This window comes from Leopardus geoffroyi, chromosome B3 (genome assembly GCF_018350155.1).
Source record: "Leopardus geoffroyi isolate Oge1 chromosome B3, O.geoffroyi_Oge1_pat1.0, whole genome shotgun sequence".
Lineage (NCBI taxonomy): Eukaryota > Metazoa > Chordata > Mammalia > Carnivora > Felidae > Leopardus > Leopardus geoffroyi.
Window position 1 is genome coordinate 68,524,747 of NC_059337.1, and position 26,008 is coordinate 68,550,754.

General features: G+C 39.1%; 1 protein-coding gene across 5 annotated transcripts in view; it reads right to left on the reverse strand.

Annotated features, from left to right (window-relative positions):
- The window catches only part of FMN1 (formin 1), a 436,126-nt gene that overhangs the window by 154,107 nt on the left and 256,011 nt on the right, over positions 1 to 26,008 (reverse strand). For all 5 annotated transcript variants that reach the window (XM_045450122.1, XM_045450119.1, XM_045450121.1 and 2 more), the window contains one exon: positions 7,297 to 7,384. In XM_045450122.1, coding sequence (XP_045306078.1) covers positions 7,297 to 7,384 — 88 coding nt within the window. The remainder of the gene's footprint in view (positions 1 to 7,296; positions 7,385 to 26,008) is intronic.

The window sequence follows — 26,008 nt, forward strand, 5'->3', positions numbered from 1 at the left end:
GCTGGGAGGTAGAAGAAAGGACTGTCCCAAAAGGGACACTTGTCTATTGCCAAAACTCAAAATCACTCAGTCTTATAAAGCAAAACTCCCAATTCTCACCTAAGTTCAGGCATGTACTATGCCCGAAGGTGCCCAAGGTACCATTTTATAGGTGTAATTAAAATTGTCCATGGTTCAAACCTCAAAGGACACAGGCACAGAATTCACAAAACCTCCCCTCCTTCCTCCATTCTATTCTCCGTAGGGCAGTGGAATGAGAAACAGTTTGGGTTAAGCTGCTTCTGTTCTTCCATTAGTTCTGGTTCTTTTAAGCAAAATTACATTCCGGGCAGATTGGATGGTCTCAGCCAGTTGCCTGAAGGTAAAGTACAAAGAAATGCCACCCTCTGCTTTCAGGACTCAGCTCTGTGAGTGAAGGAATGTACAGTGGTTTAGAAAGGGGTGGGTGGAAACCCTGCTGCTCAGGTGTTTCAGACTCAGAGGAAGAAGAAGGTGGGAAAGGGAAGGGAAGTATTAGGGCTATGGTTTCCATTCACCCAGAGATCATTTTAAAAATTGAGGTCTTTTAATATTCAGTAAGTTGACTGACCCTGGCACCTTCATTCAGTATGTCAGCAGCTCGGGATCACATGTCACCTTTGGTGGGTAAACTCCTTCTTATGTGGCATCCTTACTTGTTCTTTTACTTTCAATATACTGTGGTTTTGGGGGGCCCACTTAAATGAAGTATTCTGATTCTACAATCTGGTTTTAGCTGAACTGGACAAAATAAACAAGTTGGCTTCAGAAGGTTCCTGCAGATGGGGCACCTGGGTGGCTTAGTTGGTTAAGGGTCCGACTTTGGCTCCAGGTGATGATCTCACAGTTCGTGAGTTCGAGCCCTGCATCAGGCTCTTTGCTGACAGCTCAGGGCCTGGAACCTGCTTCACATTCTGTGTCTCCCCCTCTTTCTGCCCCTTCCCTGCTCACACTCTGTTTCTGTCTCTCAAAAAAGAATAAATGTTAAAAAAAAAAAGTTGAAAAAAAGAAGGTTCCTGCAGAGAAACCCCCCAAAATAATCCATCAACAATAAGAAAATTGCAGAGCAGACACTCTGACTGCCAGTACAAGTTCTCCACCAGTCATGCAATGAGTTAAAAGCAAGGACAGTTGAATCAGATTTGCCAAGACACTGACCCCCATATATTATAAGAGAATTTATCAAGGGACTATTTGAAGCATGGGTTTAAATACACTATTGTTAATGAGTCCATTCCTATTTTTATACTGAGCCTTGAGATATTAGCCAATGAGAACCCAAAGCCAGAGAAATTAGCAAGCCATTTAAAAATAATATGAATATCACCTTAATTCACATTTTGGCATTTGTTTTATAATGTGGGTATTAGTTCTGTCACACATTTATATGAGACACATGTTTTAGAAAACAGAGCTTAAGAAGTGTGTTCTGAAACTTTTTACTGGTAGAGTGCACAATAAAAAATTTGGAGACCACCTGCTTTCAGTAAAGGGTCTTCCAGGCTAGAATTAGAATGTTCCTCAGGAAAATCCTAGGCAATTCGTGGTGAATTTCAGATGCCTGGTAAAATTATGTTTTAGACACCTGGCATAAACATGGACAGAGATTTCTAGAAATTAATAGGTAAAAGGGAGCAAAGTCCAGTGGGCATTCTCAGATCTGGGTCTTAGATTCTGGGCATATAACTAACTGGCATCCTCCCACATTTTGATTTGAGATTCGTAAACAGAAAGATAATCTTTGATGCAACTGAATTCCCAAACTGAGATTCTGGACTGGTAAGAACTGAACAATGTTTTATTTTGATGTTAGATTAAATATTATAAATATAAATTGTGAGTGTACGGGAAATTCCAAATGAATGCCAAGAGGTTTCTGGCACCTAGTGTGTTGCAAGGCATACAGAGGTTTATGTCAAGAACAGTCAACAGCAATTTTCCATCTCCCCTGGGAAAAGAATGAGAGGAAATCACTAACGTGGAATGAAAACACTAATTTGCAATCATGTAGGCAGTCACTGCGTCCAAGGATGCCAAAATGCTTCTAAACACAAGTCATCCAGTTTAGCAGATGGAAAGCCAGCAAGAAGTAAATCACTTATTCAGAGTCTCTCCTGGACCAAATACAAGTGCTGTGGGTATTATGGTCAGTCTCCTGAAGCCATTCTTCCCCCACAACCAAGGTCCTGCCTTTAGTCATGCAGTGCTTTAACCTTCAGTCAGTTTAGAGACCCAGCTTTCTCCAAGCTGTACAATACCATCTTGGGTAGAGAGAAAGCAATAAAGGTGGTTACCTTTTTGGAGACATCGTATCTCCAACATAGCCCTATCTACTTAGCATCAGACTAGACTTTTCAGACGCTAGGTGAATACAATAGCTTCAATGTCTCCAGTCATTTCGGCCTCAGATCATCTAAAACCGAATTGATCTTTTTGCTTCTACTTATACTTTTTCTTCTGTATTTCCAGTTTATGTTTTGGTACTTATATACATTCCTGTTGAAGCCAGAAATCCAATGTACATATACAACTTCTCTGTCACAAATTGCCTCTGATGTGGCTAAATGAAGCAATTCTCTCTCCAAATAGCCCTTGTATGTGCTCTCCATACATTTCTATAGATAACCCCTTAGTTCTGGCCTTCACCATTTATTATCTCAATCATCACAATCCTTTTCCAACAGATTTTTTAATTTTTTTAATGTTTATTTATTTTTGAGAGTGTGAGCAGTGGAGGGGCGGAGACAGCAGGAGACACAGAATCTAAAGCAGGCTCCAGGCTCTGAGCTGTCAGCACAGAGGCTGATGTGGAGCTTGAACTCACAACCTATGAGATCATGACCTGAGCCCAAGTCAGATGCTCAACCGACTGAGCCACCCAGAAGCCCCACAATCCCTTTCTAGCAGCTTTATCCACCTTCAGGATGATTTCTATTTACCCATTCAGTAGATACTGGATGGATGATCATCATTCAGGTGCCAGGCACATTTGCAAGGTGCTAAGGACACATCACTGAGCAATCTCCATCTCAGAACTTACACTCTGATGGTAGATGTAGATGAAAACATCAGTAAATGAACAAATGAAGTCATGAGAGCTGGGTAGAATACAGGAGAATTAACTTAGGGTAGCTTCAATTGAAGGGAGGGTCTCTGAGGGAGATTCTATATGCCAAAACCTAGCAAAGCAAAGAAGCTAGCTATGGTGGGGCAGAAAAGCATTTCAAACATAGGGAATGTGCCATGTGGCTCATTCAAAAAGTGCTATGCCTTCAAAGACACAGAAGAAGAAAAGAACTTGGCCATTTTAAGCAATCAAAGAGTTCTGTTGTGGTTAGCGTGCAGTGAGGCGGGGAACAAGAACAGCCAAGGAAAGTAAGAGGGACCAGCTGAGGCCACAGCACGCAAGGCCTTGCAAGCCCATCTCCCACAGCCTGAGAGGTGGTTCTGTATTCAAAATTAGATCACGGGACTGAAGCTCTTAAATTCTGTCTCCCTGTTACTGATGAGATAATATCCCAATTTTGCATGATGATATGACGATATTCAGGGCTCCTCCTGTTCTGGACGCTGCTTGCCTTTCTAGCCCCAAGGCCTGAAACAACCCGCATTCACATGGGATCCATAGATTCCAGCAGGACCTCCTCCTCACATGCCTTCTTTCCTTAGTTGGAAAAGCTTCTCTGTGTGATGACCACTGTTCTGTCCAGTAAGGCTCGAGTTTTACAGGAGTCCAGATGCTATGCTGTTATTTCGTAAGCAGCACTATTGTCCACTTGGGCTGCTATGCACATCTCTCCCACCATCCTGTGCACTCCTGAGAATGTTCGAGTCTGGATCTTGTGTGCTGTGGCTGTCATGGTGCCTGATACAAAACTGGCATTCAACTTGTCAGGATGAGCCCTGGGTGTTGTATGGAAGCCAATTTGACAATAAATTATATTAAACAACAACAACAACAACAACTGGTATTCAATCCATGTTTACTGAGGGAGGGGAGGCAGGAAGGCAGGAAGGTAGGAAGGAAGGAAGTTTTTGCCCAAATGCACCAAAATGAATATATGACATTCTGATTCCATCTATTCTAAGGTTTGGTCTATTTTTCTTAATTAACTTAAAATTTTAAATATTGAATGACTTTATATGTGCTACATTAGCCCAATGAGTTGTAAACAATGCTTTATTATCAGAGAAATTCTTAGAAAAGAAAAACAACATGACATAAAGGAGCAAACTTGCTATCTGTAAGACCTGGAGGTACAGAGCCTCAAAATCCCACTTCTTGAATATGTATCAAAGGCAGTGTCTACTGGACAACAGAGAAGGAGCCACCCTTACAAATGAGGAAGACAAGGTTGTTTTTTAAGACTTGAACCAGGAAATACTGGATTATCCATCTATGGGAGGTAACTGTGAATGGATGTACCTAAACCATTATCAAGGTGACCAACCTGTGATCCCAGTTAGGGGAGAAAGAGCATAAACAAAGATACAATGCCAAGGAGAGGCAAGTGATAAGGAGGTAACAATGATCAGAGGTGAGAAACATTTTCATCATGACAAAGGAAAAGTCTTTTCTCTAAGTGTATCCTCTCACTTTTTGGTTTATACATCAGCATCTTGTGAGTTTGGAAAATGCGAGTTAGTGCATCTGTCTTTGTGCACTGACAAAGATGAATATATGACCAAAGGCTGAAGGATGGCCTCTTAATTGTGGTCATTTCACCGGGGCTGATGTGCTGTGCGACCTTGCCTGGCTGCCAGCTGGCCAGCCCCAATCAGATCTCACTGCAGCCCCTCTCACATTAAAACACGCATTGTGGGCCAACATCAGCACAGGGAGTCCTTTCATCAGGATGACAACACAAGGCCAAGTGCATTCCATTCACGACCAGACACAGACTCAGAATGAAATGTAACTGACACAGCTCGGGCTCCTAAGTGACCTTCAGATGCCAGTGTCAGTCAAATGGTTCTAAAGAAAAATTAAGCTCGGGTTATGTTCATCTGGAATGCATTACTAAATGAAGACATGGAATAGAGGTGATTTTTTTTTTTTTTTTTTTTTTTTTTTTTAGAACGTAGGAGCCAACTCTGTGGTGGGGAATGGAGGTGCTTGAAAAAGGAGAAAGGACTAAAATGGTGCCCACAAGTGCTAGAAATCTATGATGCTACAAGTGACATTTCTAACACTAACATGTAAGTTTGCTAGTGCTTCAGGTAAGCATGTTCTCATCTAGAGTAGAATACTGGAAAAGGTATGGGTGAACTCATCTCTTATCTAACTCACAATGAGCATTCACTCCAACAAGGCTGAAATGCCATAGAAAGAAGGTTTACAGTCCGGAGTTGGTAAATGGAATACCACATGGCTGGAATGACTCTCATCATACAGCCATCTGATATACCACAGCAGGATGTGCCTAAAAAGAACTGAATAAAGTCTAAGGTGCTGCCGCCATTGTAAAGATTCATATCCACAGCACCCCACATCATCATGATGAAACCAAGCAGAACTGATTTTCACCAAACTTAGGAAGAATACTGTGGTTGAGGATAAGACTCTGCCGCTAGATCTGGAGAATTCCTTTCCAAATTCAGACTACATAAAAAACTCAGTCTCTTTGACAAACGGCTATAAACTTTCCTGCTGATTTATCTGTTCCACTTTTTCACTAGCATGACAGTTTCCTGGCTTGAAACGAAACTCAATTCTTCTAGAAGATCTGACCCCTAAAATCACTAAAGAATCCCTTTCTAATTGTGATGGTGGACCCCTTTAGCTACCCCTGTCCAGATTCAAATCCACTCCTGCAACATTTTCTGAGGTTTAATATTCACACTTATGTATTTATTTCTATTTAATTAAGCTTAAATATTACAAATAGTTCATTTGAATACTATGACTATCATCCAATTCAGAATATTTTTAGCTTTATGTGGAATTTTTAATGTTTGCAATAAAGCAAAACTCCTTTGAGAGGAGAACTCGTGTGTATATTTTGAGTGTCTTTTGGTTCGGGACCTCTGGGAGCCTTCTGCGGTGCACCAGAGTGAAACAAACGTGAGGCAACAAAGACTGAAACCTGAAGGACAATGTGGTTTGAAATTGCCCCCACCGCTAAACCCATGCTAAATTCTACTGAAACCATCTACGAGAGATTACTATTCAGAAAATATTATCAATGCCATGTCAAAATAAAGATTACATTTAAATGATTACTGAGAAAGGGGAGTGTTGTTTACATGCAAAACACAGATTTCAAAAAGGTAAGATGGGTTTTGGTCTACTTTTCTAGAGACAAAGAAAAATAGATGGAAGTAATATTTCCTCTTTTTAAAGGTCATATTTTAAATTATGCCAAAGATAACCAAGTTGAAATAATACCATTTGAAAAAAAAGAAGGGATTAAAAAACAATGACGTAGCCAAGTGGATGAAGAGGAAAACTGTTCCTCCACAGAAGTATTCCAGCTAATGAAGAATTAATGGAGTTAGCGTTATATTTTGCACTTCTAATGAAATCATGAATCCCACTAACAACATAAACAAATAGATATTATGTATTTCTTGATATATTATACAAGAGCACTCATGAAGTGAGTGTCACCCTACTCAGATGAAGTCTCTAGATCAAACTAACAATTTACAGGAACCACATGGGTACAGAAAAATATAATAAATGAGAACACGGCAATGCAATCAGAACATCTAAAATGTGGGAAAGTCCACAGGACAAATGACCTGATTTCTTAAAAAAAAAAAAAAATAATAATAATAATTACAAAGGAAAAAAAGAAATACGATGGAGTGCAGAAACTTCTAGATTAAAAGAAAACTGAGGGACACAGCAAAGGCAATGCATGAAATTTGTCTGGGTCCTCATTCAAACTAATTGTAAACAAATGGATGAATTAGCATGTATAGAATCAGGGAAATTAGAATTACATATATGATAATACTGAGAAATTATCATAAATGTTTTTAAATGCACGATAATGGCACTAGAATTATGCTTGAAAAAGCATCTCTTAACTTTTATCAGTGTCCTGACATTTTTAACAGATGAATTGTAAATGGCTGGGATGACTTTACAATAGTCCAGCTGGTGAGAGAGGGTACTTCAGATGAAACAGGAATGAACTGGTAGTTTTGTAGCTGGGTACTGAGTACATGGGATTTATTATATGGCATTCTAGTAATTTATACATTTAAAACTTTTCACAATAAAATGTTGAAAAATTTTAAAGTTGGAAAAAAGCAACAGAGAAGACTTACCCTGCTGGATATCCTTCATTTCTAAATGCAAACTAGATATCAAGATTCCCACAGTTTGAGATCGCTTTCCATCCAATAACTTGATGATCTGGAATTTAAAAACAAAGTTAATAATACACACTCAGATAACTGTGCAATCTTTCAGAAGCATACCAAAAACATTAAGATTTTTAGATACTTTGATGAATTAAACTGATGCTACACTCTATTTTAACAAGATTTTAATACTAAAGTGACTTATCCACAACTGTAGGTTTTTAAAAAATATTTATTTATTTTGAGAGCGAGAGAGCACATGTGTGGAAGTGGGGGAGAGGCAGAGAAAGAGGGAGAAGGAAGGAGAATCCCAAGTAAGCTCCACACTGTCAGCGCGGAGCCTGAGACCTCACAAATTGTGAGATCATGACCTGAGCCTAAATCAAGAGTGGGTACACAGGTGCCCCTAACTATAGCTATTTTAGAAAATAAAGGAAAAACACCACCCCAAACTCTGCTAGTCTAACACAAGCGCTAAAATCTTTATGATATTATACTCAGATCTTTTTATTCAAACACTTAATTAACTAAACTGTTATTGCAATATATGTGTAATTTTATATCCAGCTTTTCTACTTATCATTGGCATATTTCCACATTGCAACTTCTTAGGTCACTTCAATAGCCTTTAATCTTCTTGGCTGTGTCATCTGCCTAGTGGTTTAGAGGGAAGATCAGTGGGATTTCAACTCAGCTGGTTAGCTGTTTAAAAGTGATAATGGCCTTGGAAAAGTGACTTACCCTCTAGGAGGAGTTTAATTTCTTCCTCGGGGATAGGGCTTGACTACATTTTTTTTTGTATATTGATTCTAAAACTTGCATAATATCTGTAAAGCACCTCGTATAATATACTCTTAACATATATTTAAATAAAATTTCCTCTTCTTGTGCTATTTTTAATATAAACAATGTAATACTTTTTTTTTAGAATCACTTTATTTTTTTATTTTTTTTACACTTTTATAAATGCTTTATGTTCATTATTTAATTCTCCCTGCATTGTACTAATTTACATACTATTCCTACATTTTTACTTTTTATTTTTTCAATATATGAAATTTATTAACAATGTACTACTTTGTACATTAAGCCTTAATTTTAAATTGCTTAAAATTGCTTTTTAATAATAATATATATCAAAACTTTACACTCTTTTTATAAACTCCAAACACCTCACTGCCAATTCTGAAGAGAGAGCTCTTCATAGTTTTGTCTTCTTTAAAAGTAGTCACCCAAATCAGTTCCTTCTAACATATCACACAGTCACAACTAAGGGGGCGGGGGGGTGGGGGGTGGGAGATCTTTTCTCTCATGTGACACAGCTACAAAAACCAATGCACACCAAACATCACCAAATCATAAGCTTTTTTTTTAATGCACTTTGCTGGACCAAATACAAATTAAATGAAACAGCTGTGTTTCCCCTCCCACTTAGGTACTTATAAATTTACCAAAATATAATGAAGACACAGACAGCAACAAGCACCTGCATTTATATTGGCCCTGGACCGACTGAGTTACCTGCTGGTTGAGCAATAAGGAACAAAAGGAGTTTGTTCCAAGATTGTCTAATTACCGATTTATCAGTTGATCCTCAATCAATTATTGCCAAACCTCATATTTCCTCTCCCTTCTCAGAATGGCTACTTTTATGTAACTATTAAACCTAAAATATAGTAAATACCAAGATTTTATCAGAATAAAAGGAAATTTGATTTTTCAGTCCAATGTGTTTAATAATTTCAATACTCTTAGAGAAAGATTCCTGGGAGATACAGAATTTCAAGAGTTTTTAAAGGAATTAGGAAGGTAGGTACTTGGTCTTTTTTTTTTTTTTTTTTATACAAAAACAAAAGAGATTATATCTAATCAAATATTTTCTTTTTTTAAAAACTTTTTTAATGTTTATTTTTTTTTCTAAATGTCTATTCATTTTTGAGAGAGAGAGTGCGCGCAAAACCAAGGGAGGAGCAGAGAAAGAATGAGACACAGAATCCGAAGCAGGCTCCAGGCTCCAAGCTGTCAGCACAGAGCCTGACGCGGGGCTCTAACTCAGAAACAGTAAGATCACGACCTGAGCCAAAGTCGGAGGCTTAACCAACTGAGACGTCCAGGTGCCCCATGTTTATTTATTCTTGAGAGAGAGAGAGAGAAAGAGCACAAATTGGGGATGGGCATAAAGAGAGAGAGGAAGACACAGAACCCAAAGCAGGCTGCAGGCTTTGAGCTATCAGCATAGAGCCCTACACAGGGCTTGAAGTCACGAGCCATGAGATCATGACCTGAGCCGAAGTCAGACGCTTAACCGACTGAGCCACCCAGGCGCCCCTCAAATATTTTCTTTAAAAAAGCAATTTCGGGGCGCCTGGGTGGCTCAGTCCGTTGAGCGGCCGGCTTCGGCTCAGGTCATGATCTCGCGGTCCATGGGTTCAAGCCCCACGTCAGGCTCTGTGCTGACAGCTCAGAGCCTGGAGCCTGTTTCGGACTCTGTGTCTCCCTCTCTCTGACCCTCCCCTGTTCATGCTCTGTCTCTCTCTGTCTCAAAAATGAATAAACATTAAAAAAAAAATTAAAAAAGCAATTTCTGGCTTTTTCTTAGGTTGAGAACACAAATTTAACGTGAAATGATTTGTGGGCACCTAGGTGGCTCACTCAGTCAGTTGAGCAACCAACTCTTGATTTCGGCTCAGATCATGATCCCAGAGTCATAGAATTGAGTCCCATGTTAGGCTCTGTGCTGAACCTGAAGGCTGCTTGGGACTTTCTCTCTCTCTCTCTCTGCCCCTTTTCCCTGCACATACTCTCTCTCTCTTCCCCTATCTCTCTCTCTAAATATATATATATACACACACACACGAATATATATATATACACACACACGAATATATATATATACACATGAATATATATATACACACACGAATATACATATATATACATATATATGTGTATAAATATACATATATATACATATACATTATATATATATATATATATATATATATATATATATATATATATATATATATATTCTGTGAATATTCTATGTGCCTGGCACTGCTTTGGACCCTGAGGATATGGAGGTGCTTGAGATAGATCAAGTCCTTGCCCTTGTGAAGTCTGTAGAGTTTAGTTATCTAAAAAAAAAAAATCATTTCGGCTTTGTTTTTCTTTCTCAAGATTGCACTGGCTATTTGAGGTCTTTTGTGGTTCTACACACACATTTTAGGATTATTTTTTCTATTTCTGTGAAAAATGACATTGAAATTTTGATAGGGTTTGCACTGAATCTGTAGATTGCTTTGGGTAGTACAGACATTTTGACAATATTAATTCTTCTAATCCATAAGCACAGAATATCTTTACATTCAATTGTGCCTTTAATTTCTTTCATCAGTGTCTTACACTTTGCAGTGTATTAGTCTGCCACCTCCTTGGTTAAATTTATTCCTATATATTTTATTATTTTTGATATAATTATAAATGGGATTATCTTAATTTCTCTGATTGCTCACTGCTAGTATATAGAAATGCAACAGATTTTTGTGTATTTATTTTATACCCTGAGACCTTACTGAATTCCTTTACTAGTTCTAACAGTTTTGGGTGGAGTCTTTAGGGTTTTCTATATATAAAATCACATTATTTGCAAATAGTTACAGTTTTACTTCCTCCTTTCCTTTCTAGTTGCTTTTTATTTCTTTTCTTGCCTAATTACTCTGGCTAGTTCTCAGTACTATGTTGAATAAAAGTGGCAAGAGAGGGCATCCTGGTCTTGATCCTGATCTTAGAGGAAAAGCTTTCAGCTTTTCAGTCTTGAGTATGATATTAGCTGTGGGCTTGTTGATCATTTTTTATCATATATGGATGTTGAATTCTGTCAAGTGCTTTTTCTGCATCTATTGAGATGATGATTTTTATTCTTCATTTTGTTAATGAGATGTATCACACTGACTGATTTACAGATACTTAACTATCCTTGTATCCCTGGAATAAATCCCACTTGATCATGATGTATAATCCTTTTAATGTGCTGCGGAATTTGGTTTGCTAATATTTGGTCATGGATTTTTGCATCTATGTTCATCAGGGATATTGGTTTGTAGTTTTCCTTTTTTGGTGTGGTGCTCATGTCTGGTTTCAGTATCAGGGTAACGTTGGCCTTTTAAAATGAGACTGGAAGCATTCCTTCCTCTAATTTTTCGGATGAGTTTGAGAAGTATAGGTATTAAATCCTCTTTGAATGTTTGATAGGGACACTATCTGGTCTTGGGCTTTTGTTACTGGTAGGTTTTTGATTACTCATTCAATCTCCTTACTAGTAACCAGTCTGTTCAGATTTACTATGATTTAGTCTTAGAAGATTGGTTTTCTAGCGATTTATCCATGTCATGGATAGGTCCAACTTGTTGGCATATAATTGTTCATAGTAGTCTCTTATATTCCTTTGTTCTTCTGTGGTATCAATTATCACTTCTTTTTTATTTCTAAATTTATTTGAGCTCTCGCTCTTGTTTTCTTGGTGAGTCTAGCTAAAGATTTGTCATGTTTCTTTTCAAAGAACCAGTCGTTAATTTCATCGATCTTTTCTCTTGACTTTTTAGTCTCTATTTCATTTACTTCTACTCTGACCTCTGTTATTTTGTTCTTTCTACTAACTTTAGGCATTGTTTGTTCTTTTTCTAGTTCCTTCAGGCGTGACTTTTGATTGCGTAAGGTTTTACTTGTTTCTTGAGATGGAGCTGTGCCCTTATGAACTTTTCCCTTAGAACTCCGTTTGCTGCATCCCACTGATTTTGGTATGTTGCATTCCTATTCTCATTTGTCTCAGGGTATTTTTTTTTTAATTTCTCCTTTGATTTCTTCATTGACTCACTGGTTATTCAGCAGCATGTCATTTAATCTCCACTTATCTGTGATTCTTCCACTTCTTGTCATTGATTTCTACCCTCATACCGTTGTGGTCAGAAAAAAGATGCTTGATAGGATTTCAATCTTCTTAAATTTATTGAGATTTATTTTATAGCCTAACATTGTGATCTGTTTTGAAGAATGTCCCATATGCACTTGAAAAAATGTATATGCTGTTGGTTTTGGATGGAATGTTCTATAGACATCTGTTAAGTCCACCTGGTCTAATGTGTCATTTAAAACCAATGTATCTTATTCCAGCAATTCTACTACTAGGTATTTATTCCAAGAAAACAAAAACAGTAATATGAAAAGATATATTCATCTCATTTCATTGCAGCATTATTTATAATTACCAAGATATGGAAACAACTTAAGTGTCTACTGATGGACGAACAGATAAAGACACACACACACACACACACACACACACACACACACACAGGAATATTGTTCGGTCATAAAAAAGAATGGGATCTTGCCACGTGTGACACCATGGATGGACATAGAGGGTATTATATTAAGTGAAATAAGCCAGACAGAGAAAGACAAACACCATATCAATTCATTTACATGTGGAATCTCAAAAACAAAACAAAACCCATAGATAGAGAAAAGAATGGTATTTGTTAGAAGGGAGAAAGGTTGGGAGGAGCAGGCAAAATGGGTGAGAGTGTCAAGAGATACAAATTTCCAATTATAAAGTAAATAAGCCATGTATGTAATGGCTTGTACAGTGTGTATATATATATATATATATGGAATGTATGTGTATGTACATGATGTAATATAGAACATGGTGACTACAGTCAATAATAGTATAGTACATACCTAAAGGTTGTGAAAGAGTAAATCCTATAAATTCTCATCACAAGAAAAATGTTTCATAAATTTATATGGTGATGGTAACTACACTTATTGTGGTGATCATTTGCAACCTGTACAGATATTGAATCATTATATTGTACAGCTAAAACTGTTTGTTGTATGTGAATTATACCTCCATAAAAATCACTTTGGTAAAACTGCTGACAAGAACCAAAAAGGCAAATAAAACATCACCTGAACTAGTCGCAAAGAAAATTCTGAAGAAGCAAGGCTTTGGGAACTGACTGGATTTAATATATATATATATATACACACACACACACACACACACACATAAATATATATATACACACACATATATATACATACATATATGTATATATATATTATATATGTATATATATTATATATGTGTGTGTGTATATGTATATGTATATATATATATATATATATTAATGTTCATTTATTTTTGAGAGAGAGGGAGAGAGAAAGACAGGATCTGAAGTGGGCTCTGCACTGATAGCAGAGAGCTTGATGCAGGGCTCGAACTCACAACTAGGAGATCATGACCTGAGTCAGATGCTTAACTAGCTGAGCCACCCAGGGACCCCTGACTAGATTTATTCTTAAATGTCCAGGATAGTAACTGATAAAACCTTGGCCATGGAATACACACTGATGTCAAGGAGATAGGCATGGAAATCAAATTTATGACAAGATCACAAATAGGTAGCAAAATTTTCTTCAAGCAAACATTCATCAAGCTATCCAGTTCGGGTTCTGAAAAGCATGAGTAAGTAACACATTCTACCTACAAGTAAGAGAAGGCTTAGATGCAAGTTCTTTTAATAGCCAATTAAAAGAAGGCAAGAGAGTAATCAGAAGGGAACTAAGGGAGAGAGAGAGAGGAAAGGACTGACATTGAGATTGCCTGTCACTGGGAAAAACAAGCATATCCATCCCTTCAGTGTTCAATCAGGCTGAAATATGGAAAGGATCTCACCATAGCCAGCCATTCTTGCAATTTTGTCTGATGTCTCAGCATGGCAGGTGTTTGAAAAGAGAGTATTTGTTATCTTTAGCCAGACTACAACTTTAAGACCTGTCTGAAATGCAGTGCTGCCTCCCAAAAGGGAGATGACCAGTAGTAAAGTCAGAGCATTTGTATTCTCTTCCCTATATGTGTGAAATTCCCTGCCTATCTCTGACTAGAGCTTTAAAAAATATACCTCTAAGTTTCTATGTAGTCCCTCTTTAATTGTGGAATAATGCAAGGTTTGTCAAAAACAGCCAAAATGGTGAGAACAAAATGGAAACTGAATGGATGTATGTCTTAAGCCCTTTTAGTATCTTCCTTTCTTTCCTTTTCCTTCCTTCATGGATTAAAAGATATAATAATAACAACAATAATAAAAAAAACATAACATGAAATCTACCTCATTAAATTCTTAAACGTTTAATAGTATTGTTAGCTATATCACACTGTTGTACAGCAGATATCTAGAATTTTTCATACTGTATAATAAAAACTCGACTCCCCATTTCCTTCTCCACCCCTCCTCCCCTGCTCCACAGCCTCTGGCAGTTTTCTGCTTCTACTTTCTACTTCTATGAGCTTGACTACTTTAGATGCCTCATATAAGTGGAATCATGCAGTATTTGTCCTTCTGTGACTGATTTCACTTAGCATAATTTTCTCAAAGTTCATCCATTCTATAGCATGTGACATAATTTCCTTAAGGCTGAATAATATGCCATTGTGTGTGTGTGTGTGTGTGTGCGCATATACACACAACCGTACACACACACAGACACACACGCATATCACACGGCTTTTATCCATTCATCCATCAGTGGGCATTTAGGTTATTTCCATCTCTTGGCTATTGTGAATACTGCTGCAGTGAACATGGGTGTGCAGTTATCTCTTTGAGACCCTGTTTTCAATTCTTTTGGATAAATACCCAGAAGTGAGGCTGCCAGATCATGTGGTGGTTTTCTTTTTAATTTTTGTGAGGAAACTCCACACTGTTTTTCATAGTAGCTGCACCATTTTACATTCCCACCCAAAATGCACAGGAGTTCCAATTTTTCTACATCTTCACCAACACTTGTTCTTTCTTTTTCCCCCCCTTTTTAAAAAAGTATAGCTATTCTAACAGATGTGAGGTGATACCTCATTGTGGTGTTGATTTGCATTTCCCTGATGACTAGTGATGTTGAACATTTTTTCGTACACCTGTTGGCCATTTGTAGGTCTTTTGTGGAGAAATGTCTAAATCCTTTGCCCATTTTTCAATTGGGATTCTTTTTTATGGAGTTGTAGGCATTCCTTATAGGTTTTGGGTTATTAATAGCTCATCAGATATATGGTTTACACGTGTTTTCTCCCATTCCATAGGTCCTTTACATTCTTCTGATTGCTTCCTTTGTTACGCAGAAGCTTTTCAGTTTGATGTAGTCCCACTTGTCTATTTTTGCTTCTGTTGCCTATCCTTTGGTGTCATATCCAGAAAATAATTCCAAGACCAATATTATGAAGCTTTTCCCCTTATGTTTTCTTCTATGAATTTTATAGTTTCAGATCTTACATTTAAGTCTTTAATCCATTTTGTGTTGATTTCTGTTTATGCTGTAAGGGTCCAATTTCATGCTTTTGCATATGGATATGTGGGTTTTGTTTTGTTTTGTTTTTTGAGGAGCCCATCTTAGCCTTGTTTTGTGGTCTTGGCACCCTTGTTGGAGATCATGTGACCATATACGCATGGGTTTATTTTGGGGCTCTCTATTCTTTTCCACTGGTCTATATGTTTGCTTTGATATCAATACTGTTTGAAATACTGTAGTGTGTAATACATTTTGGAGTTAGGAAGTGGAGAACAATACCAAACAAATTAGAAGGAAAAAATTAGTAGAGAGGGTTAAGAAAAAGAGCAGAACGTATACTTTAAAATATCCTTAAGTCCAATATGTAAAATGAATAAAAGGAAACCCATGGAGGAACCCATTACATTAATAAACAGACCAAGTGAAAGTTCAGTTGACTAAGAAGGCTGGCCCAAGACTTCAGTATATATTCTTATCTTCCTGAAATTGGTTAACAACGGGGCTGAGCAGGATGTGAGGGATGGTGTTGGGGACAGGGAGGAGGAAGAAAAAGGAAGAGAAACTCTCTGTGGGTTCTCAGGTCATATTTTACATGCTTCTGCCCAAGTCTTGGCCAACATGATCATGGGAAAAGAGACTGGAATAAGCAAGGGCTCCTTGGTTTAACACATATATCAAATGACTCCCATTTGCCAGGTACTGAGCTTGGGACTGAGTTCTGTCTTTGGAGAATTGCCAAGTTTACAGAAATATTTGTTCTGTTATTTTTTTGTCTGTTTTATTTTTCTGAGTTTATTACTTTCAGTTACAAAACCAAGTGCTTATTGTAATAAAATATAAACTGTAAAGAAGACCAAAAAAAAAAAGTAGAAGGTGAAATTCTCTCATCTCCCAATTCCACTGCTCAGTTACCACCACTAGTAATGGGGGCTTGTCTTCTTCCAGATCTAAACATGTATGCGTGCCCACACGTGTGGAGGGTTTTATCTTTATAAAAATGACAGGCAGTACATTTTGTTCTGCAACTTTTCCCTCTGGTTCTGTATAAGTTTTTTAATTATACAGATACATTCCATGTCAATAGAGGCAGGGCCACTTTAAGTATGACACTTAATTTAAGTATTCCTCTATTGATGGACACTTAGGAATTTTCCAAAACTTGCCAGTTATTTACAATACTGCAGTGAGCAACCACACAGGTGTATTCTTAGTCACTTGAGCTTTTATTTCTATAGAATAGATTTACAGAAGTTATTCAAACAATATGTCCATTTTGAATTTTGACAGACAGTGCCAAACTATTTCTAATAGGGGATACCAATTTATACTATTCTCTCACCCTCTGGGTATTACCAATTTAAATTTTTTTGGCCAACAGGGCAGGTAAAATGTTTTTTCACTAGTCTACATTTCTTAAAAATTTTTTTAAAGTTTATTTACTTTTGGGAGGGAGGGGGGACAGGGAGAGAGAAGTGGGGGTGGGGGAGGAGTGGCAAGGGAGAGGGGAGAAGATCCAAAGCTGGCTCCATGTTGACAACAGAAAGCCCAATGTGGGGCTTGACCTCATGAATCGTGAGATTGTGACCTGAGCCAAAGTCAGATGCTTAACTGACTGAGCCATCCAGGCACCCTGCACTAGTCTACATTTCTAATGATTTCGTAGCAAGGTTAAACATTTGGCTACCAGTCACATGTTCTTGTGGATTTTCTTTGTATCGTTTTTAGTATGTTTTCCAATTACTAGATCTATTAGGCTGGTGCAATGCAAAGAAATTTAAATAAGCACCTAGCTGAATAGCAAGGAGAAAGAGGTTTACACAGGGATTGCTGTGGGAAGGGGGCATCTTCAAAAAGAAGAAGGAAGATGAGAATTACCTTTTATTGTACCTTTAGTAAGCCATAGGTATGTGCTAGCTCTGCACACAGGCCAATCCAAATGGGCGGTTGTGAACTGGGGGGCAATGAACACCAGAATACTGTAAAGTTTGTTTTCTTTAGTGGCCCCCAATGGATTTCCAGGGACAACAATACTTCATGCTCAAGAGGCCCTATGAAGTAACTGTAGTTGCCTCACCGCTAGGGCATTAAAGCGAGAGGCACAAAAATAGAAGAACACTTTGTTCTGCTCACCCAGTACTTGATTTTCCTTTTTGATATTTGTGATCAAATCTCACAACTCCTTACCCAGATCTACACCTGTTATCAGAGGCATTTGCTTTCATAGCAGAGTGGCTAGGAAGAAAACAGCAAGGAGGGAAGAAGACAAGAATAAAGAAAACTAGTGGAGAGAATAAACAAAGAGAAGAAGGAAGAAGACAAAGATTTATAACACAACAGAAGATTTTTTAAAAGAGAAGATCATCTTGTTATCAACCAATAATTACATTTTTAAAAATAATTTTTTAGAATCATGCACAAGTTTCAAATAACCAGATCCAATTTATGCAGAACCTTCTATTAACTGAAAATTCCCCTTGTTTTTCTTATATTGCATTATATGCATTCTTGGTAAGCTAACTTCTAGATAGATAAAGTGAACTTCAAAACTTCTTCTTTGAAGAAGGGTGCCTGGGTGGCTCAGTCGATTAAGCCTCTGGCTCTTGGTTTCGGCTCAGGTCATGATCTCACAATTCATGAGTTCAAACCCTGTGTCAGGCTCTGTGCTGATGGTGTGGAGCCTGCTTGGGATTCTCTCTCTCCCTCTCTCTGCCCCTCCCCTGCTCATGCACATGCACACACACTGTCTCTCAAAATAATAAACTTTAAAAAACTTCTCTGAAGAGAAAGAATACATGAAAAGAAGATGAGGTAATATTGGGTATTTATTCTCCCCTATCCACTAGCTTCTCTAATATATTCGGGGCTTGGAAGAAATCAAAATCATCTACACCTTCCATATTTGCATTACTGAAAAGTGTGGACTGGTGACCATGATGATTATCAGGAAAATTTTTAGAACCCTACGTCTCGTGTCTTTTGTCAGATATCTAATTGTCTGCCCTTTCTATAATAGGAAATGTAACTGATGCGTTAAAAGAATAGCTAAAGGATTTAAAAGTTTCATCAAACTATTTATTAATTAAATAATTAATCAGCACCACTCATTTCTTTAAGCCTTCCAGTTGTTACTATCCTGTGCCATTTTAACATTTTTTTAAAAGTTGTCTGGCCCAAGTCAAAGATTCACAGCAACATGACAATCTAAGTAAAAATACAAACACAGCTAATAACTACAGCCAGAAATACAACGGCCCTTTCCTCTTTTAGCATTAGCACACTGAGCCGCCATGGCCTCTTGGCCAACTCTGAAAAGTCATCAGCATCACAGTCTCGTGACTAGTTGTCATGAAAAAAGTCAGGAAACCAGCCTTCTATTTCTAGACCTTCCCTGATTCATCCTTACATTGATGCAGAAATGTAGTCAGTCTAATGCAACAACACTCACAACATGGAAACTCCTATGTTGGTGTACTGCAAGGGGTGTAAATAATATATATGTATATATCCTTGTTCAGTGGGAGTTCAAAGACTAGTTAGAAGGGGAAACTCATATAAATAAGTCTGAAACAAGGGAGTTATTTACAGGGATCAGTGAACATAAAGAGATTCTAATTGTGCTTTGTATATGATCCTTAAAAATGTCAGGACTCACTGAAAATGGGGGTTTTGAAGGAGATGGCTGTTTGGGGCACAATTTTCCTCTGGGTAACTTGAAACCATTCGCCAAAGTTACATTCAGTGCTCTTTTCCTGAAACAAAAATCCAGGTCTTGTGTTCAGAAAACTTCTCTGTGAAGGAGATTTAAGAAATGATAAGCTCTAGGGCATGTGGGTAGTTCAGTTGGTTAATCGTCTGACTTCGGCTCAGGTCATGATCTCATAGTTCATGGGTTCGAGCCTCGCGTTGGGTTCTATGCTGACAGTTCAGAGCCTGGAGCCTGCTTCAGGTTCTGTGTCTTCTTCTCTCTCTGCCCGTCCCCTACTCGTGCTCTGTCTTGGTCTCTCAAAAATAAATTTAAAACGTTAAAAAAAAGAGAGAGATGATAAGCTCTGTAGACCATGAGCCCCAAATGACACTGTAATTCATGTTCTTCTCTTTTTTCTCCTTTAATATAATTTATTGTCAAGTTAGCTGACATACAGTGTATGTAGCATGCTCTTGGTTTTGGAGGTAGATTCCTATAATTCATCGCTTACATACAACACCCAGTGCTGATCCTAACAAGTGCCCTCCTCAATGCCCATCACCCATTTTCCCCTGCCCCACCCCCATCAACCCTCAGTTTTTTCTCTGTATTTAAGAGTCTCTTATGGTTTGCCTCCCTTTTTGTTTGAAACTATTTTTTCCCCTTCCCTTCCCCCATGGTCTTCTGTTAAGTTTCTCAAGGTCCACGTATGTGTAACTTGTGTTCCACTTAGCCATTATAGAAGGGGGCTCTTTCCATCCTGTATGACCACTGGGGTAAAGGTTCTTCCAGGCATTAAGACCAGCAAGCAGAGGGGCTTTCACACTATTGAAGACCTTGAAGCCAATCCACTGCATTTGATTACTGGATATTGGTCAGCTTCCTAATTTTATTAGCCCATAGCTTCATAATGTGAATGTCAAACAAATGGTTTTCCAAGTTTATGTGGAGCCAGTAGACAGCATTATGCCTTGAAGCTCCCAATGTGACTTCTTTCCATGTAGGCTCTTAGGAAAAAAGTGCCCACCCCATGCTGTTCAAGATAGATACTTCAGAGAAAATTTACAAGAGAGTATGAGTACTTGCAAAAGTTTGTTCATTCAGTCCATACACTAGTTGAAGTGGGTTTGGGGATCATTTATCATTAGCATTGAAGAAACTTGCAAATGCTGCTTAACTTAACCTTCTGCCTTTGGGCAAGCCCAGAAAATAAAGACGGACCTCACTTTACAAGGAAGTTCATACTTTAAGAAACTATTAAGAGTGTCTTCGTACAGCACACATATATTTATAGCCATTTTCTATCATCAAACACATAAAACACAGTCGTACCTCAGCTAATTGCAAACACAACCTGAACTTTTCATCCTATTCCTATTCTGGGACTACTCTCGATATCCATTTCTCATTCCTCTTTGTCCTCATGTGCGTATTACTTGATTTGTCATAATCCTCAAAATCACTTTCTAGTATTGAGTAACTTTTGGCAGCAAAGAGTTTTGCTTAATGTCTGACTCAAATTCCTCATGCCTCCATTTCAAGTAATCTTTTTCTGCTCCTAGGGAAGGCAGACAATAGCAGGTCTCACCATCCCGTATACAAAGCCCCTTCATAAACCTTAAGACTGTCATTTTTTTTTTTTTTAAACAAGAGACGCTTTCTATCAAATCTTTAAAAATCAGTTTTTGAGAAATGTTAGCAAGCCCTCAGTTTATCTTGGTCCTATCTGGAGTCAGCTGAACTGGGCAGCACAGAGCTTTCTCCTAGGTATAATTACAGTCTGGAGGAGAATGCAATTTGTGCAGCATTCCACTGACCTACAAGCTGACCTTGTGCAGGGGCGAATTCACAGGTTGCGTTAAACCCTATTAGACATGCCTAGTTTAAGGCAAAGCCTTTCCAGACCCCGCCGCATGCTGGATTAGGGCATGTCACACATGCGTACTATTACATTGCCCAAGGAGCTCTCGCAATGCCTTCCAGAGCGGGGAGAGGCAGGCCCACATCCCACACTGCCTAATCCTGCACCTTCAGCCAGTGTATCCAAATGATTATTATTTCTTACATATGTGGATTTTCAGAAGAACCTGCCTCTTTGAATAAGAATTAAGACAAAAATGGGAAGACAGATTTGTTACATTGGAAAAAAACCACACCCTGACTGCTCAGCTAGAAAGGTCTTGCCAGACAGACTGAGAAGGAACTCCTGCCAGGCCCAGTGGGATTTTCACATTTACATAAAATCCACATATATCTTCAGCTTTCTGCCTGAGCTTGGCAGGCATGGCCAGAAGTAAAAATAAAAATAAACGGACTGAATAGACCATGCATGCTAGAAGCCTACTTGGCCAAGTGAGTTCGGCACAGCTACAAAATTAAGAGAATTATAGAAGCCTTCTTCTTCCAGGGAGCCTTCCTTGTCTGAAAATGAAGATGATGAATTTCTACACCTCCACCTTCATTAGACATCAAACACATTCAAACCGATACCAGATCAAGTAGTTACTCTGTTCTTTGGCTCAGTCCTCATATTTGACATTTCTCTGTTTCAGTCACAGGATTTCCATTTCCAGTGAAGTTGGTTTTATCATAGAACAGGCACCACATCTACTTAAATACAGCCACCTATGTTATTACCAACAAACATCTCCTGGGCACTTCGGGCAAATAAATGCATGTAAAAGCTGCTACCTTTCCTGTCTGAATCACGTCCCCCACCCACCACCACTCCCCCCCCCAAAAAAAAAAAAACAAAAAAACAAATAATGAAGGATCCACATACATGGGCAGATATTTACTTCCATGACAGGAATATATTTCAAATATCCATATATAGGACATGGCCAACTCTATAGAATAAATGAGTACGTGGTTTGCTTCTCTCATGGAAACTGAAGAGAGTGGAGAATATACAGAAAGGAGACCATGTAACTCTTCAAAGCAAAATTCTAAAAACCACTCTTTTTAATTTTTGTGCCTTTAGGCTGGTGATCTTTGGCTTATGCTTCTTTATCAATGCCATTATTTGGCACAACCACAGACATTATGAGGCTGCCATAACACACATGCACTACTAAATGAAAAGTCAGCTAATCTCATCAAGAGTAATCCTTCACATTTCTAAGCCACTGGGTGCCAAAGGGATCTGGGTATTTTCATGACTGTTGCATCTGCCTTGAAGACATTTCTGTGGACTGAGTTCAGAGGCAGGTAGAATCCTATACTAGAGACATAGAAATTGATGAACCTATCCTATGGGCTACAAGCTCTGACGGTCAAGCTGATAATCTACTCCAGATACCTTCAAGTCAGAAATATAAGTAGTATGGAGTCCAAACTGGCTGGAGAGCATCTTTTGAGATATGGGATATGGTATAATAGGGAGCCCTTTGGTTTAGAGAAACTAAACCTTTCATAACCAACTCCCCCCCCCACCATCACCAGATTGCAAATTCTTATTTTACAAGTAATAGAAATCTAATTTAGAAGACAGAGTGAGACTTTCCCAAGAGAAGTACTATGAAGTGACACAAGATAATACACAAGGCCATGATGCATATTAGTCCATGGAGGCAGGCTTTATACGTAAATTAAAAAAAAAAAAAAATTCAGGGGGCGCCTGGGTGGCTTAGTCGGTTAAGTGGCCGACTTCGGCTCAGGTCATGATCTCGCGGTCAGTGAGTTCGAGCCCCGCGTCGGGCTCTGTGCTGACAGCTCAGAGCCTGGAGCTTATTTCGGATTCTGTGTCTCCCTCTCTCTGACCCTCCCCCGTTCATGCTCTGTCTCTCTCTGTCTCAAAAATAAATAAACGTTAAAAAAAATTTTTTTTTAAATTCAGGGGATAAAGCAACTCACACAATCCCCTTTCATAGGTATGACTGTTCTTGTGCCCTCCCTGCCATTTCTAGTGTGGCATTGACTGGAGATGGGATAGGTAAGCAACTCCTGCCCCCAGCCGATGTCAGGAGCAAGGGCCAGCTGGAGGGGAACAAGACCAGTCTTGGCAGTCATCTTGCTCTCTCTCCTCAGGGAGAGGGAGAGCTTCATTGGAAACATGCAATTGTTCCTTGGCAGGTGCTCAGGAAAGTAAGTGCTGACTCAGATTCGTTGTCCCTTCTTCTCCTGTGTTCCCCTCCCCTGGCCCCACCACTCTCTGGCATCGCAGCCTGAGGAGCTGGCTGGCTGGCTGGCTCCATGATGCCATATTATGAAGTGTCACCCGACTCGGTACAAACAAGCTCTCACTGCTCATGGTCAGCATGGCCAGGTATGCTTCTGGGTAGTGGCCTCTGTCAACTGGCCTGGTGATGCCATTAAAATAAGCTTTCCACACACAGCCTGATTATCTGTCCCACTAAATGTTTCAAGGAAAACTAAGCTTCACTGTTCTGTCAAACTGCTAGGTCTGAATCTCTTCCATGGCCTTATTTTTGGGGACACATAAAATTGCTCAGATGAAGTTTACTTTAAGGATTTAGGCTCCTCACCAAAACATGTGAAAAGGCGAACTGTCATCCTGTCTTGCGTCTGAGAACATATTTGGCATCCCATGCCCTGACGGATGAGACAGAAAAACGCTTTTATTGGTTTTCAGGCCACTGAATTCCGCTCACAAAGCAAATGGAGAGAAGACCACAGCAGGTGAAGGCTAAGGCTGGGACAGCGGTTGGAGGGGGGACACCATGAGGTGGAGGTGGGTGGGAATATGGGCAGGAGATAATTCCAATGGCTTGAGAGTTTCTGTGTTGAAATGAAATCACATGCATTTTCCCATTGATCAGAGATTCAGAAGACAAAACGATCAAGAGACATCAGTGCATTCATCAGTGCGCCCTGTCTTCAGGGTGGACCAAGGTACCATCACACAAAGGTACAGATGAGAAACGCCAATCAATGGTGTCTGAGAGCTCCAGGCCCCTTCAAGAGTGCTTGGTTGTAATGAACATGAAACAATTCTAAACTACTGATAGCTGACCTGGTGAGAAGCAACCGGACAGAGGGCTGAAACCCTTTCTTCTACATGGCAGAAAGAAAACAGAAAACTGTGAAAAGATCCAACTTCTCATGAAACATAAAACAAAATCAAAACAAAACACAGGCCCAACTGTCTAAGACTCTGCCTTTTAAACTCAAGGGATGGGGGCACCTGGGTGGCTCAGTCGGTTGGGCATCCGACTTTGGCTCAGGTCATTATCTCACGACCCGTGCGTTCGAGCCCCACGTCAGGCTCTGTGCTGTGCGTTCGGAGCCTGGAGCCTGCTTTGGATTCTGTGTCTCCCTCTCTCTCTGCCCCTCCCCCACTCATGCTCTGTCTCTATCAAAAAATGAATAAACGTTAAAAAAAAAAATTAAAAAAAAAATAAACTCAAGGGATGAATGCTAAGCTACAGTGTTCAGACGGAGAGGAAAGAAGGACTCTCTGGGACAGACAATGCAGGAAAATTCAACTCCATGCCTTCAGGCAGCCTCCAGTCATCATTGCTCAAATTCTCCCAAGGCCAGAAACTTATTCTATTCATATAACTCAGCCTTTAACAGCTGGATGGAGAGTTTATTTACTCTCTGGTTTAGGAGGGATGGGAGTATAGTGGCTCACCATTCAAGATACACTAGAGACATGGTGCCACACGAGCTTTAAGTCACATTTTATCATTTTGTTTTGAATTTCTGTACTATAATCCTACTTTAAATTTCCATCCCAACAATCAATCTGCATGGCTATCAAAACTAGTAGACTAAATGTTCATTCTCCCCATGGGACATAGCACTAAGGAGAAAAGTGAAAGCTTTCTATCAATTTTTCCTAAATTGCATGGGATCGCATGGGATGGGGATCCTACATACCTCTACAACTGTAGACAAAGCCTGCAATTGTCTACAGAAAGCTGTCTGTAGAAAACAATTAAGAATTTGTGGGATATCCTCTAGAAGTTTAGTACACATGTGAATTATGAGGGACCTCATTATAAATATAGACTTTATTTCACTAGGAAGGAGTTGGAATCTTTTTGGATCGAACCATATTTCTCCTACAAAAGATATGTTGAAGTCGTAATCTACAATATCTCGGAACATGACCTTATTTGGAAATGGGGTCACTGCAGACGAAAGTAATAAAGATGAGGTCACACTGGAGTCAGATAGGCCCCTAATCCAATGTGGCTGGTGTCCTCATAAGAAGATGGCTATGACTTGGGGCGCCTGAGTGGCTCAGTCGGTTGAGCGGCCGACTTCGGCTCAGGTCATGATCTCGCGGTCCGTGAGTTCGAGCCCTGCGTCGGGCTCTGTGCTGACGGCTCAGAGCCTGGAGCCTGTTTCCGATTCTGTGTCTCCCTCTCTCTGACCCTCCCCTGTTCATGCTCTGTCTCTCTCTGTCTCAAAAATAAAATAAATGTTAAAAAAAAAAAATTAAAAAAAAAAAAAAAGAAGATGGCTATGACTTAAAAAAAAAAAAAAAAAGCTGAGGTGGGGGTGCCTGGGTGGCTCAGTCGGTTAAAGTATCTGACTCTTAGTTACCACTCAGTTCATGATCTCACGGTTTTGTGAGTTCAAGCCCCACATCAGGCTGGTTGACAGTGCGGAGCCTGTATGGGATTCTCTCTCTCCTTCTCTGCCCCTCCCCTTATTGTGCTCTCTCTAAAAGTA